At 41.0% G+C, this 14,186-nt stretch overlaps 1 protein-coding gene across 4 annotated transcripts in view; it reads left to right on the plus strand.

Annotated features, from left to right (window-relative positions):
• The first annotated feature begins 279 nt into the window (after window positions 1-279).
• The window catches only part of dglucy (D-glutamate cyclase), a 33,177-nt gene continuing 19,270 nt past the window's right edge, over window positions 280-14,186 (plus strand). For 2 of the 4 annotated variants that reach the window (XR_004895723.1, XM_031321387.2), the window contains exons 1-10: window positions 5,941-6,357; window positions 7,736-7,889; window positions 9,801-9,887; window positions 10,234-10,387; window positions 10,686-10,836; window positions 10,966-11,088; window positions 11,549-11,791; window positions 12,605-12,722; window positions 13,075-13,217; window positions 13,323-13,422. Coding sequence is in view for 3 of the 4 variants with exons in the window: in XM_031321387.2 (XP_031177247.1) it covers window positions 6,255-6,357; window positions 7,736-7,889; window positions 9,801-9,887; window positions 10,234-10,387; window positions 10,686-10,836; window positions 10,966-11,088; window positions 11,549-11,791; window positions 12,605-12,722; window positions 13,075-13,217; window positions 13,323-13,422 (1,376 nt within the window). In the remaining variant the exon portion in view is untranslated. Of the gene's footprint in view, window positions 379-2,957; window positions 3,041-5,938; window positions 6,358-7,735; window positions 7,890-9,800; window positions 9,888-10,233; window positions 10,388-10,685; window positions 10,837-10,965; window positions 11,089-11,548; window positions 11,792-12,604; window positions 12,723-13,074; window positions 13,218-13,322; window positions 13,423-14,186 lie in introns of those variants that run through there. The other 2 variants (XM_031321388.2, XM_031321389.2) reach the window with 2 other exon arrangements.

Raw genomic sequence — 14,186 nt, forward strand, 5'->3', positions numbered from 1 at the left:
ACGATGCACAACGTTTACATTATTGGTGATTACAAATACCAAAATTCAAACCTTAAAATCATGGCTTTTATAGCCTAGTGGTGGGTGGGAAAACACCAAGTCACAAAGCCATCATGCCAGAACTACCAGAAAAAGGGTTTAGTGCCGTTTCCTTGAAACCAGATTTTTTTTTTCGACATTGTTATTGTAATTTAATACGTGTTGCGAAAATAATCCAATTAGATTACTTTATGAATTATGTACACCTTGTTAACACCTTATTTTGAAAACCGGACGTATCCACACCGCTAGAGCCACACGCGTATCCATCCGCTAGAACCAGTGCACCCTGAGTGCACCTCAGTTTTAGCGTCGGCTGGTTAGCCAGCAGTTTGTAAGGTAAGACCATAGACTGTTAATATTAATAATATAATATAGTAATTCATATTTACAGTCAATGGGTAAGACCTAAGACATGAACGAGTCGTATAAGAGCCAACGGGTCACGGTTTTAAGCATTTCCTCTATAACGTTATAGTTAACAAACTGCGTATTGACTTTGTTAATGATGGATTTAAATACTGACTGATTTCTTTAGCAGATATGACATTTTTGTTTAACGTTACTGAAATGATAGGCTCAGTAATGTTAGTAAATGGAATAGGTTTAGAGTTCCACAAATGATTCGGTAGGCTGAGCTAACTCGGCTGTGTTAGCTAGCTTACTTAATTAGCTACGTTATGAATGAGTTAACAGCAGGTGCTCAAGCTGCAGCTTGTTGAGATCTGGTTAAGGTATACAGTCTGTTGCACCAGCTGTGTGGAAGTTCTCTCATAAGTTAGAGTGTAAAGTCCACACTAAATATTACGTTAAACTACTTAGCTAGTTTGACACTAAAGTTTTGTCGATGTGTGCACCACGGAGACGTAAGGTTCATCTTGTTACACTGGTGTAACGTTAAAGTCAAAGTCCACACTAACCATAATATTGTGGCAGAAAATGGCCAATCAGTGAAAGCACAATTGATGCATTGTTTATTACCGTGTTGTCTCTCGTGCCCGGCTCAAAATAATATATCACCAAACAACATAAACTAGGACAACCTTAACCTAACGTTACAGCTATTGCAAAATAACAAGTGACAACTCTTCTGTCACAGTTAAATTATTTATGTATATACTGTATAGTAAAGAATATAAGACACACAAAAAGAAAATACTGTTGTATTTGGTTGCACCTTGCAGAGAGAAAGAATGAAAAAGAAAAACATTCCTTACCAATTGATAAACTATAGGCCTATTTATGATATTTTATTGGATTGATTATTTATTTTCATACTTTATTATTATTAGGCTGCTTTGTTTTGTATACAAACAGCCTTCAGCAGTTTCTAATAACACAAAACTTAAAAAAAAAAAAGAAGGATCAGCATAGTTTTGGTTCAATATGTGCTTGAACTCTTCTTCACTGTCGTTTGGTTTCTGACCTAAAGCACATTGTTTGTGTTTGTGTCCCCTAAATGTTAAATACATGCTCCTCAGTCTGGTCACATCCAGTCATGTGGAAGAGAAAGAGCCTGCGCACATTTTCACAACTTTTCATGTGACAGCTGTTGCAAATAGGTGATGCCGAGCTAAACCGTGCTCGCATAGGCCACTGTGAACTAGAGCTTAGAAAAAATAAAACTACTTGATTGATTATCTATACAGTCACAAATCGTTGAATGTAACTGACAAAAACTGTGAATCAGCAAGTTGTGTGATGTGCATTCTTTTTAGAAAACAATTAGTTTTAGAAATGTCTCATGATACATTGTCTCTAGAAGTGTATTATTTAATATTTAGTTTTTGTTACATAAGAAAAAGAAAAATGCAATACTCAATACTATGAAGTTGCAATACTTCTAGATCGCGATGAATGAAAATTGCATTACAAATCGAATCAGCACCCATTTAACGTGAAAGAATCGAATGTCTTTCTGTTTCCTATCGGCTGACGTGGCACAGATACCGATACAGTCTAACTATAGTAACTAGTCAGTAGTCTTTAAAGGAACACGCCGACTTATTGGGATTTTAGCTTATTCACCGTATCCCCCAGAGTTAGATAAGTCCATACATACCCTTCTCATCTCCGTGCGTGTTGTAACTCTGTCTGACGGCCCCACCGTCACCAGCCTAGCACAGATCCTGGAGGTAACCGGTTCCATCTAGCCTACTGCTCCCAATAAGTGACAAAATAACGCCAACATGTTCCTATTTACATGTTGTGAATTGTAAGTCACAGGGTGTACAATTAACAAGGTCACATGAGACACAGCCATCTTCTAACCGTTTACAAACTGGGAACTATATTCTCAGAAAGGCAAAGCACTGCTACTTGGGCGGAGTGATATGCTTGCAGCACCTGAGAAGCCCCGAGCAGAGAGTGTGCAAGCTAAGAAACCGAACCCCGTCAAAAAGCCCAATATTCGGCCGAAGCCAAATCCTGGATTCGGTGCATCAGTGATTCTGTTATCACAGAAACTATTTGGCTCTACGTTAATGCTGCCATCAGTCTGTGACTGGCACCAGCCGGGCCCTTGTCGAACAAAAAAGACACTCGCCACCGGGCTAAACAAGTTTTCTGGGGGAAACCCTGCTATAAAACTGGCACTGTAAGTTTGGCTTTCCTGTGCTTTCTCGTTGGAATTGTCAGCACTTCCTTTGTTGTGGAAATAGAGTTGGAGTCAAGGTTGAAATCACTGATTCACTAGGCTCAACAGCCAGTCAGACAGCTTTCACATTCTGCTTTTTATTTCTATACATCCAAAATTCCATAAATATAAATGTGACTGGTAATGTACATAGTGATAAAAGAACAATGTAAGGTTTTGGAAACAAATGAGTGTGTGTGTGTGTGTGTGTGTGTGTGTGTGTGTGTGTGTGTGTGTGTGTGTGTGTGTGTGTGTGTGTGTGTGTGTGTGTGCTGATGTTTAGGTGAAGTATGCTGACTGCTGTCAGAGCCGCCAGACGTTCCCTCAGATTTTTCCGGAGCATCTTTAACTCCTCCATGGACTCAGGTAAAACACAAACACACATACTACATGTATATACTATTTCCCTTCGTATGGGTTTCTCTGTTATTATCAGGGATAGTAACCGACAAGTAAGAATTCTCACCAATTAATACCATCAGTTAAACAGTTAAAATCATTATTTAAAAACTTTTTGTTAAGTAATAAAAAAAAAAAATAATAATATTAAAGTTAAAAAATTAAAAGTTTGTTGCACGGTAAAAGAAAAATAGGCTAGACCAGTGGTTCCCAACCTGGGGTCCGGGGACCCCTAAGGGGGGCGGCAAAGATCACAGGGGGGGCGCGAGTCTTTATCTGGTTTGAGGTTGAGGTAAAAAAAAAAAATATTTGCAATGTTAATGTTAAACAAATTATGATAATACACTAGAATATATAATGTATACAAAAGTCTGTATAAAAACTATATATTTTTGTTCTTGCTTAAACTTGTAGGCAGGCTACTTAGTAGGTCAAACCTCCGGGACCTCTTAACCTGGGGCCCTTGCTGTCATCAGTCAGCTGCTAGCTGCTCTCATCCTCATTTTTCCTGCCGCCACGGCATCACTATTTTATGAATGAAACATGGCGGAGAAACGTAAAAGTGCTGATAACTCCTCTGTATCAAAAAAGAAAGTAAGGGAAAGTTACCTCAACTTCGGTTTCGGAGGGGGGGCTCAGCTTTTCTTAGACATAAGTAGGGGGGGCTCCAAGGAAAAAAGGTTGGGAACCACTGGGCTAGACAATATACTTTGTAACTGCTATTTAACTTGCTAATGCTACCTTTGCACTAGCAAAGGTAGTTAAATTCATTGTTGTTACCCATAAGCTGATTAACATCAGGGGCCCTATTTTAACGATCTAAGCGCACGGTGTGAAGCGCATGGTGCAGGTGTGTTTAGGGCGTGTCCAAATCCACTTTTGCTAGTTTGACGGCGGAAAAAAAGGGTCCGTGCGCCGGGCGCATGGTTCAAAAGGGTTGTACTTAGTGTCTTCATTAATCAGAGGTGTGTTTTGGGTGTAACATGCAATAAACCAATCAGAGAGTCATCCCCCATTCCCTTTAAAAGCCAGGCACGTTTTTACCTTGGTGCATTGCTATTATGATGGAGGATTTGTACCGTAATATTTTTATTTGTAATCTTTTGCATGTTTGTGTGCTGCTGCGCTTCCCTGTGTGTGTAACAAGCATAATGTGTGCGCGCTGTGCATAAGCTTAGGCGCATTTTACTAATTTGCTGTTAAAATAACAATGAAATGCTGCGTTATTGACTTTAGACCAGGTTTTTGTTGGTCATTGGCACGATCACTTCCCGCTGCCTCAAGATAGCAATACACCAAGAATGCACCTGAACACACCTCCCTGTAAGACCAGCACGCCCATGGGCGCACAGATGGGCGCAGGTGCATTTGCTATTTAAACGACGCAGACACTGGACGGGAAATTGACAACTGCGTCGGTCTTAAACTAGCAAAGACACGTTTTATTAAAGGTCCCATGGCATGAAAATTTAACTTTATGAGGTTTTTTAACATTAATATGAGTTCCCCCAGCCTGCTTATGGTCTCCCAGTGGCTAGAAATGGTGATAGGTGTAAACCGAGCCATGGGTATCCTGCTCTGCCTTTGAGAAAATGAAAGCTCAGATGGGCCGATCTGGAATCTTCTCTTTATGACGTCATAAGGAGAAAGGTTACCTCCCCTTTCTCTGCTTTGCCTGCCCAGAGAATTTGGCCCACCCATGAGAAAGAGAGAGACATCATGGCTTGCAAATGAGCAAAGCATGGCCTTTGGGTCAAGGCCACACCCCCACCCTCCACCTTGCCCCCCCTCTCTCCTCCTCAATAGCATTTAAAGCTACAGACACAGAAATGGCACGTCCTAAGGAAAGCTCATTGTGGGACTGGCTCGTAGTGGCTGTAATTCAGATACAGTATTAGGGTACCACTGAGGCCTATATAAAAGCATCCCAAAAAGCAGCATGTCATAGGACCTTTAAGTATTACGGTGTACTGTCAACTCAGCCGTTCAGGTCAGAGTAATAGCACAGTTGAACCACAGAGCCGCAGCAGAGTGCAGATCTATTCTCTCTCGTCTCTTCTCCTTGATGTACTATTGTCTCTCCATTCATTAAAGGTACAAGAGAGTTGATGTAGATTTTTGTTTCATCCGTATCTATATGTAGGTATACAGTACATGGGATGTACTGTGCAAAGCATGTGTGTGAAGTTAATTTGCTAACAACAAAGACATGCTATGGCAACACACAAACATGGCACACAGTGTGAAGGCAGCGGATCTTTACAGGCATAAACTGTATGTTTAGGTCAGATGAGCCCAAAATACCACAGGGCAGCTTCACCAAGTCCAACCTAACATAAAACCAAATAAAAAGTTAGTGTGACTGAGACCAGCTTATGTGTCATACTGTAAATTGAATCAACAACCCTATCGATGACAAATCAAGTGTGGGGGTGAGTTGATTTAATGATTCCAAAAAGTTGGATTGTGTTACACGTGCCCCAAAATATAGAAATAAAGGTAATAATATTTAAGTAAAAAAAACATACTGCAGTGGATGGCATTTCTAAGAGCGCCCAGACAACAAAGAAAGTTGTTATTTAGTTACAAATTCACAAATGTGAGATTCTTGTACATTTTAGAACTGTTTTCACAGACAGGAAAGTTGGAGCATATTTAATAGTTCTGTACATGAGGTAGTCAAAAACGGCTGAATGTTTTTTTCTGCACATTTTCTTTTGTCTTTAATACTGATCTCAACCGATATCTCGGTTGATTATTCTCCCCTTACCCCAATAGTTTTAAACTTCAACAGAGTACCCGCCTTCAAGGAAGTTAACACTTGTCAATGGAGAGCGGCCATGCTCAGAGTCTGGTAGGACCACGCTACCGCCCTGCCCCCTCTTCACCTTGAATAACTCTTATCAAAGATTAACCACATGCATAACTTCTTCACTTGAACATTAACCCTGGAGTAGACCAGTCTTTGATGGGCAGAGTTTGGCTAAATTACAACATGTCATCTATCTTCCCCCACTGCAGTCACCAGTTTCTGTAGCTAGCGTAGCTGCCACTGCAGTTTGCATCTATGGCTCTTCTTTGACCCAGAGGCAAGAACCTGAGAGAAACCAGTTCAGCCATAGAATAGAAGAAGGTAGTTGCAGTAGAAGTTAGAGTATCTAACAGAAGTGTGTGTTCTGTAATGGAGCAGTCAAATGATTTACATTGTTTGAGTCCTGCTGAGTTGAGGCTGTTGATCAGGCAGGGCGATCCCAGAATAAGCACCACGACTGGATTAGCTAACGGTAAGAACCAGTGTAGTATAGTGCTGCGTGTGACACTGAAACCATGCACTTGGAATTATTTGTAATTTTCTGCCAGAAGGGGGTCTGTCAATCAATACATTAACAGAAGACTGACTATTTGATGACTGGGAGGGAGAGTGGGATCATGGGTGTTGTTGTCTTCAACCGCCATTGTCGATGAAAATCAAGCTGACGTGAGTCAGACCGTGTTCACGGATGCGTTATTCTGTTAAAGTGTTATTCACGTTACGTTAAGTAACAGTGCAGAGACTTCAGTCTGCAGTGTCGTTCATACACTACAACCCCATACCTGTACAGTTACACTGGGCTTCATGATCAATCATAACAGAACCTGCATTAATGCGTACAAAAAAATACTTCACCCTCGAAATGACTGAATGTAGAAAACTGTTATTGTTGCATGCCTCCACTAGGGCTGCACAATATTGTTTTTTTATCGTTATCACAATATCAACTTGTGCAATATACACATCGCGAAAGGCTGTGACATATCGCGATAGACACTCGAAGAAACTTTTTGTGTTAGTTTAAAGAAAATATCAGAAAATTACAGTTAAAAAATAATCATTTTTGTCATTCTTTTTTAGTGGAGCCTTTTATATTCAATTCAATGTTAAATTTGTTCAATAAAATAATGTTGGAAAATATTTCCTTTCATTTGTTTTAAATTCAACAAGCAATTTGTTGTATTTTAGCAGAACACTAAAAGCTGCAGAAATGCAGAACTGAGCACACTTTAACATCTGTTTATTTATCGCAAGAAATATCGTTATCGCGATATTCAACAACCTTATTACATATCGCGTATTTTCCTCATATCGTGCAGCCCTAGCCTCCACAGAGTTCAATAAAATAATGTTGGAAATTATTTTGTTTTATTTGTTTTAAATTTAACAAAGCAGTGTGCTGTATTTTAGCGGAACACTGAAAGCAGCAGAAAAGCAGAACTGAGCACACTTTAACATCTGTTTATTTATCGCTAATTATATCGGTATCGCGATATTCAACAAAGTTATTGCATATTGCATATTTTCCTCATGTCGTGCAGCCCCAAATCATACTCATCACACAGTTTAGCCTTTTGACCTAAATAAAGAACTGAATTTACTGAGTTTCCCTTTAATTGATCACTTGATGGAAGCCGTAATTGCACTTTTGGTACTTTATCTTAGTAACATTAAGATATATCTGTGTTTCTTTTGTTTCGGAATTTATTATAGTTTTATTATAGTGCATAGGATGTGGCACTCCCACTCGTTATCCATCGAATAGATTTGAAATCCTGTTCAACCAACTAATCTACTGGTCTGGAGCCAATCATGTTCTCCGTTTTGTTTCCGGTATGTGTCTGTGTCAGGATACCAGCAGGCTAATGTTGTCATCCTACCCAATCATCTGGCCAATGACTTTGAAGCGTTCTGTCGCAAGAATCCTGCCCCCCTGCCACTCCTTTATCGCAGCCAATCAGGAGAGACTGCCTGTCCACCTCTCGCTAGACATGCTGACATAAGGTAGAACACACGTGTACATCACACACTGAGCAGCATTTCCATTATTCGTTGATGTTTTGTATCTGTATTCCTCTTCTTCTTACTCCAATATGACAATAATGAATGGAATGGCTCACCCTTGTATGAACAAATGTCAGCAGATTTCAGATTAACTCTGGTTTATGTTTGTGACTCTGTGTTACTGCAGCTCTCTTTTACACGTGTCTGCTAATGTTTTTGAATTTTACCATAATGTCTTGAACAGAACCCTTACTCAAAACATGTTTTGGATAGAGATAAACCAATCAAATGTAAAACGTTGACGTGATACTTTCCACACGCCATTCAGAAAGTGTAGAAAACAGTGACTCAGATGAAATCCTAATGGTCTTTTGAAATTCACTTCAATAGGCTCCTAAATTAATTAATTCATTTAATGAATACGTATTGGTATTTAACAATCAATTGTTCTTTGAAAGTTTTAGAATATATATATATATATATATATATATATATATATATATATATATATAAAACTGAAAACATTTACACAGGAGTTTGCCTTTTGTGCCATTGACCCACCTAAAGCTGTGTGGAGAAGGTCACATACTGCAAATAACATTCCCATTTCTCATCTCAATTATTTGATGAAGGTACTTGAACAGAGAAAAGTTATTGTATTTTTTTTATATACACCCATTCATTAATTTATTCATTCAGTCAACCTTTGTTTATACTCGAGAGATAATTGAGGAGCGGCCCTCATTTACAATGACATCGAGTAATTACAAAGACAAAAACAGAACAACAACACAGAAAAGAAGCAACACCATCATACGAAAAATTGAAAGACACTAAAACGTTCTGAATTGGTACAATTATTTGATAAATAAATTATGGTAATAAGGATGCAAAAGAAAGCACAATTATGTAAAGCAATTACAAGTAAAAGTTAGCAGGTTTAAAACCATTTCTAAATTATCCCAAAAGGCACAAGGGAGTTGATTTATGTCTTGTGGGTTGAGTCAGCTGCACTAAAGTTAAAGGCAGGTTTTCCAAGTTCGGACCGAGCTTGTGGAACATGAAGCAAAAGCCAGACAGCAGAGCAAAATGGATTTGAAAATGTTGGCAAAAGTTCTTTTGTGGGTAAATATATATATATGTATTTTGTTAAGGCATTATAGAATCCCTCACATTGATCCTTCCACTTTATTCTTGCTGACAGTACACTTTACAAACCTTACAAACTGCCTGCGTGGCGTGAGCGTGGCGTTTCTGTTGCGTGGCGGCTGTGTGTATTCTATGTCTTTGCACACCAGAAACGTGTCTGACGCGGCGCTGCTGCTGCTGCTAGCCTTGTCTGTACACATGTATGTTTCCCATTGATTTACTGCACTTAAGCAGTAGTATACTTCATGTTAAACATAAATGTATACTGATTTGATTACAGCAAAGACAACGTCGGCAGTATTGACGGCAAAATAGGCTACAGAATATTTCGTTCTGTATTGACAGGTGCAATATTTGAAAATCAATAATTATTTTATTTTTTTTATTATTACATGTATGTAATGTATCTGCATTTATGTCAAAACCTAGAGACTTTCAAACATCAACATGTCATTTATTAAAATGTATTTGTGTCAAAATGACATATAAACATCTTCTCGTATTCTATTTTGCCTGGAAACTCTTCCAACACGCTTGCGTGTCGCGTGAAAAATAGGCGTCGGTTCTATTTCTAGCATGCGCGCGTTTTCGAGACATGCGTGTCATGCAGGCAGTGTGCAAGCTCTAACCTGTTAACATGGGAGCCGAAATAAAAAAAGGACACGCCATGCTGCTAACACGCTCACGACACGCAGGCAGCGTGCAGGAGCTCTAACATGGCAAATGACAAATGTGTGTGTTTGTGTCTTTCTGTGTCTTCAGGACAGATATTTCTCAGTACTATGTGTATGAGGAGGGTTGCCTGGTGAATAGAGTATCCAGTCTGCAGAGTTACTGCACTCACCCAAGGTATTTTAACAAAGACAAACACGGCACTAAAAGCAGTTTGAGTTCAAACACGCAGAGGAAACTGACGTGGAGAGTTTAATCCGGATTACTCAATGGAAAAAGTTGGAATATGTTGGTTCATAGCTTTCTCTTCTATTTATAACTGGGGCTCTGGTATACTTGGGGAATACTCAGCTAACTGACAGCAACGAATAATACCACGTCTAGTCATAACTGGGTCCAAGTCCTTTAGGTTGGCTCTGAGGATAGATTGATATTCTCCATGATATGGGAGATGGCGGGGAGGGTATGGATGGTTGGTTAGACTCTCCACTCTCTCACTTCTCTTTTTTAATTATGCTCCCAGGATTGCATCAGAGCAGCAGACTGAACATCATGGCCAATGGGCAGACATGGTATGTTTCTATCTGGGCTGCAGTTTTGGCTTTGAAGGCCGACTGAAGAAAGCCGGAGTCCCTGTCAGAAACGTGGAGCAGGGCACAAATGTCAGCATGTATAGGGTATGTACAAATATCTTAAAATATACACATGCAAGTGAATACAGGTAATAGATGTCTTTGTTTTGTGGCTATGTTTAAAAATTGTGTATTCCGGCAACATTTGCGCGCGAAAGCTCGAGTGATGCATTTTATGTCATCGCTGAGAAAGGACAACAGCAGCGTGTGTGTGTGTGTGTGTGTGTGTGTGTGTGTGTGTGTGTGTGTGTGTGTGTGTGTGTGTGTGTGTGTGTGTGTGTGTGTGTGTGTGTGTGTGTGTGTGTGTGTGTGTGTGTGTGTGTGTGTGTGTGTGTGTGTCCAGACTGCAGTTCCCTGTATCCCTGCAGGAGTGTTCAGCTGTCCTCTTGTGACCACTATGCGTCCTATTCCAGCTGGCATGCTGAATGCAGCAGTGGAGGTTACTTACCTCAATCCGCTAGCACATGGAGCTCCTGTACACATAGGAGACCCAGGTACACACACACACACACACACACACACACACACACACACACACTCTCATACAGACACACACACACGCTTTACACAGGATATTAACCTTAATTTAAAAACCCATAACTTTACATCACTTGTGTGTGTAGCTCTCCTAGGCATACAGGACCTGTCCAAACCAGACTACGGGGAGCGAGTAGAGCTGCAGCCTGGGGATGTCACCGTGTTCTGGGCCTGTGGAGTGACTGCTATAGAAGCGATACTCAGCAGCAGTGAGGAATATGATTGGCTAAAGGGCCGTCCGCACCAAGAACGATAACTGCAACGATAATTTTAAATATATAGTTTTAAAAATAGTTCTAATATAATATGTTGCCTGGAAAAGACAGCGCCGTCGGCGTCCCCAGGGACAGCCTGTAGACTTTTTTGGTTCATAAAATGTACCCGAATCCACAAATATGTAGGATAAAACAACAGACATTCCTGTAATCTTACGTTGCAACGTCTGCTGTATTTATGTATTATAATCAGCTGGAGCATGCAGTGCATGGTTGGCGCCACTGTTGACACTGTTAGCGTCCAGCAGTGTGGATGCCAACATAATTAGTTATAGTTATGATTGTAGTAATCCTTCTTAGTGTAGAGCCCTTCATGCTGTATTCACTCCATAACCTTCTCATAGTTTCTAAGAAGTGATCATGCATTCAGACTTCATGTTCTGTCTCCCTCTAGAGCCTTCATTGGCATTCAGTCACGCGCCAGGCTGTATGTTCCTGACTGACATCCCAGACTCCTCCCCTTCTTCCCTCATACCTCCACCCTCTGAGGGCGTAGACTCTCCCTCCACGGATCACAATCTCGAGCTGATTCCCCTCTGCTTTCTGGTATCCCACAACCCCTTGTTGTACAGTTTGGCATCTCAGAGGGCCGTGGCAAAGATCAGACAGCTGGAGACGATTATTGGAGAGGACCCAGGTAAACATGTGCCTAGAGCAAGGGCATAGAACTTGGTAGAAATGGTACTAGGGGACTTGTCCCTACCGATATCCAGTGATGACTGAATTGTCCTTAGCAATAATTTTGGTCAAAATTGCTAATGGGTTTAAATCAAATACAATTTTCATCGGCTCTACAAAGGTAACTCCTCGGATGAGAATAGTTTCTATTGGTGTTTGTTTGCTTTGCATGCAACGACGTGATTGGATTTTGGATGAATCAGAAACGGCGCAGTGCACTAAGCCGAGTCAGAGGAGAGCGCTCGAGGCTAGAGCACGAGACAATCCAGGCTGTCGTGTCGCAGGTGCTTTGCCTTCCGTTAAGTTAACATTTGTGTGGACAGTAAGCCACACGATGCCTGATCAGAAGTGTTTTTTTAGTTAGTGTTGGTTTTCCACCTCGAATGCAAAGCAGCATACAGCCGTTTCCCTAAACTTTGTCTCATCCGGAGAGAGTGTCCCAAACGGAGTTCTGTATCTGTCAGGCGGTCCGCATGAGATAAAAACCATATCAGCAGAGCAATGACATAATTAACAGCGGACTGTAGGGCGGATGGGGTTTTTTCTTGAAATATTACAACTTTATTCTCCAAATCTCAGAGTAACTTAAATGGTGAACTATGATATTGTCTCATATATTGTCTCATATTGATCGCGAGGGTGACAGACAACTCTCTGACAGCCTGAGCAGTACTGTAGAGATGATGGAAAGTCACTGAGTGCTCTGCTCCATCTTGATGTCGGTACCAGGTTTGCTGGAGGTGGATGTGAGTTTGTCCCGTTCTCTCACCAGGTCAACGAGGAATCAGAGCTTTATTTGTTCAGGATGAACTTCTGCGCTCCTGTCTGGCACTCTCCCACGCCTTCTCTGTTGCCATAACGACCGGCTTTCCCACACACTATATGCACAGGTACCTATGCTTCTCACACTACTTTTACAAGTATTATTACAACACACTATCCTAATCCCCATTTATTTTAACAGCCTGCAGTGTCACTTACACTGCTGAAACACTATGGTACATAGGGAATTATTCAGTTTGTGACTTGTTTGGTGCCACGGTTCTGTTTTGTATCACGCCCATGTCCCTGTCTTGTGCACGAGCAGGAACTGTTGCTTTCTGTGTGTTAACAGCGGGGGGGGGGGGGGGTTAGGTAGCGGTGCAGATAGATATTTCCTGGCATGGAAAAAACGTGTTAAGGAATCGCTGACTGCACCTTTGAAGTGTTTCATCAGGTTGATTGTTAGGGTTTCCCCTTTAGCCCCCCTGATGAGACTGACGGCCCACCTGGAGCCATTGCCATGGCAACCATGCTGCTGTCGCTAGGGAAACAGGTGACATTGGTGACGGACAGGAGAGCCCTGGAGATGAACCGGGCCATCATTGATGAAGCTGTGAGGACAGGTGGGACAGAGATCCACCTGTCACCTGAGTCTCTTAACCAAATAATTATCCTTCATCAATAAAGAGCATCTACTTGGTTTAATAACTCTGTGATACTACCCTCAGGTGTGCTGAAAACTGCAATCCCATTAATCACATTTGAAGACAGCGGCCCCGACTCTGCACTACACTTCTTGTGTCACCATGGAGACCCCAGCAAGCCCAGGTTAGCTGACCTGCCGTGTGTTTGCAGTGAGGATGAGGACACCTAAAGGACCTTTTAGCCCTGTTATGATCAACTATTTTACATCACAACAGCCTTTCTAGACTACTCTGGGTTGGTTCAGTTTGTGTCCTTGGTATATATACTTGTTAGCCTGATAATGCAAGAGTAATTCGCAAATGCTTATTAGTCTCAAACTTCTCAATTGATTTTCGATTTCCAAGGGGCGTTATCAGCGGTGCAGACCAAAGTGCCTCTGAATGCAATTCAAGAGAGCTGGAAAGATTCATCGATTAGTTGTCACTTATTACATTATTTGCCAACTATCTATGACAGTAAACTTAAAGGAGAATTCCGGTATCTCTTTTCGGTGTTGTACTTTGTAGACGGTCCCTAAGCACTCGTCTTGCCGTCTCAACACCGGAACTAAACAGAGCTGAATTAGCACACATTTTATGCATTTCTTTCACATCTACTGCAGTCAGATTCACTGTGTTCACTCGGAAGGAATCACTTCACATGGGTAGACACTTGTAAGGACATTTCAAACAAGTTAAGAGGCTAAAAAAACGTTTAAAACTTGCCCTGTTTCAGCCTCCTGTGTGCTAACGCTAGCAGGAGGATAACACGGTGTAGGCGACACTGATTGTTTTCGTTTTTCTCGCTATTGATAGCACTCCAGATTTACAAACAACAGAGCTACGTGTTGAAATCGACCGAAATTCTCCTTTAATATCTTTAAGTTGTCCTATATGTTGTCTGTCCTA

This window comes from Sander lucioperca, chromosome 18 (genome assembly GCF_008315115.2).
Source record: "Sander lucioperca isolate FBNREF2018 chromosome 18, SLUC_FBN_1.2, whole genome shotgun sequence".
Taxonomy (NCBI): domain Eukaryota; kingdom Metazoa; phylum Chordata; class Actinopteri; order Perciformes; family Percidae; genus Sander; species Sander lucioperca.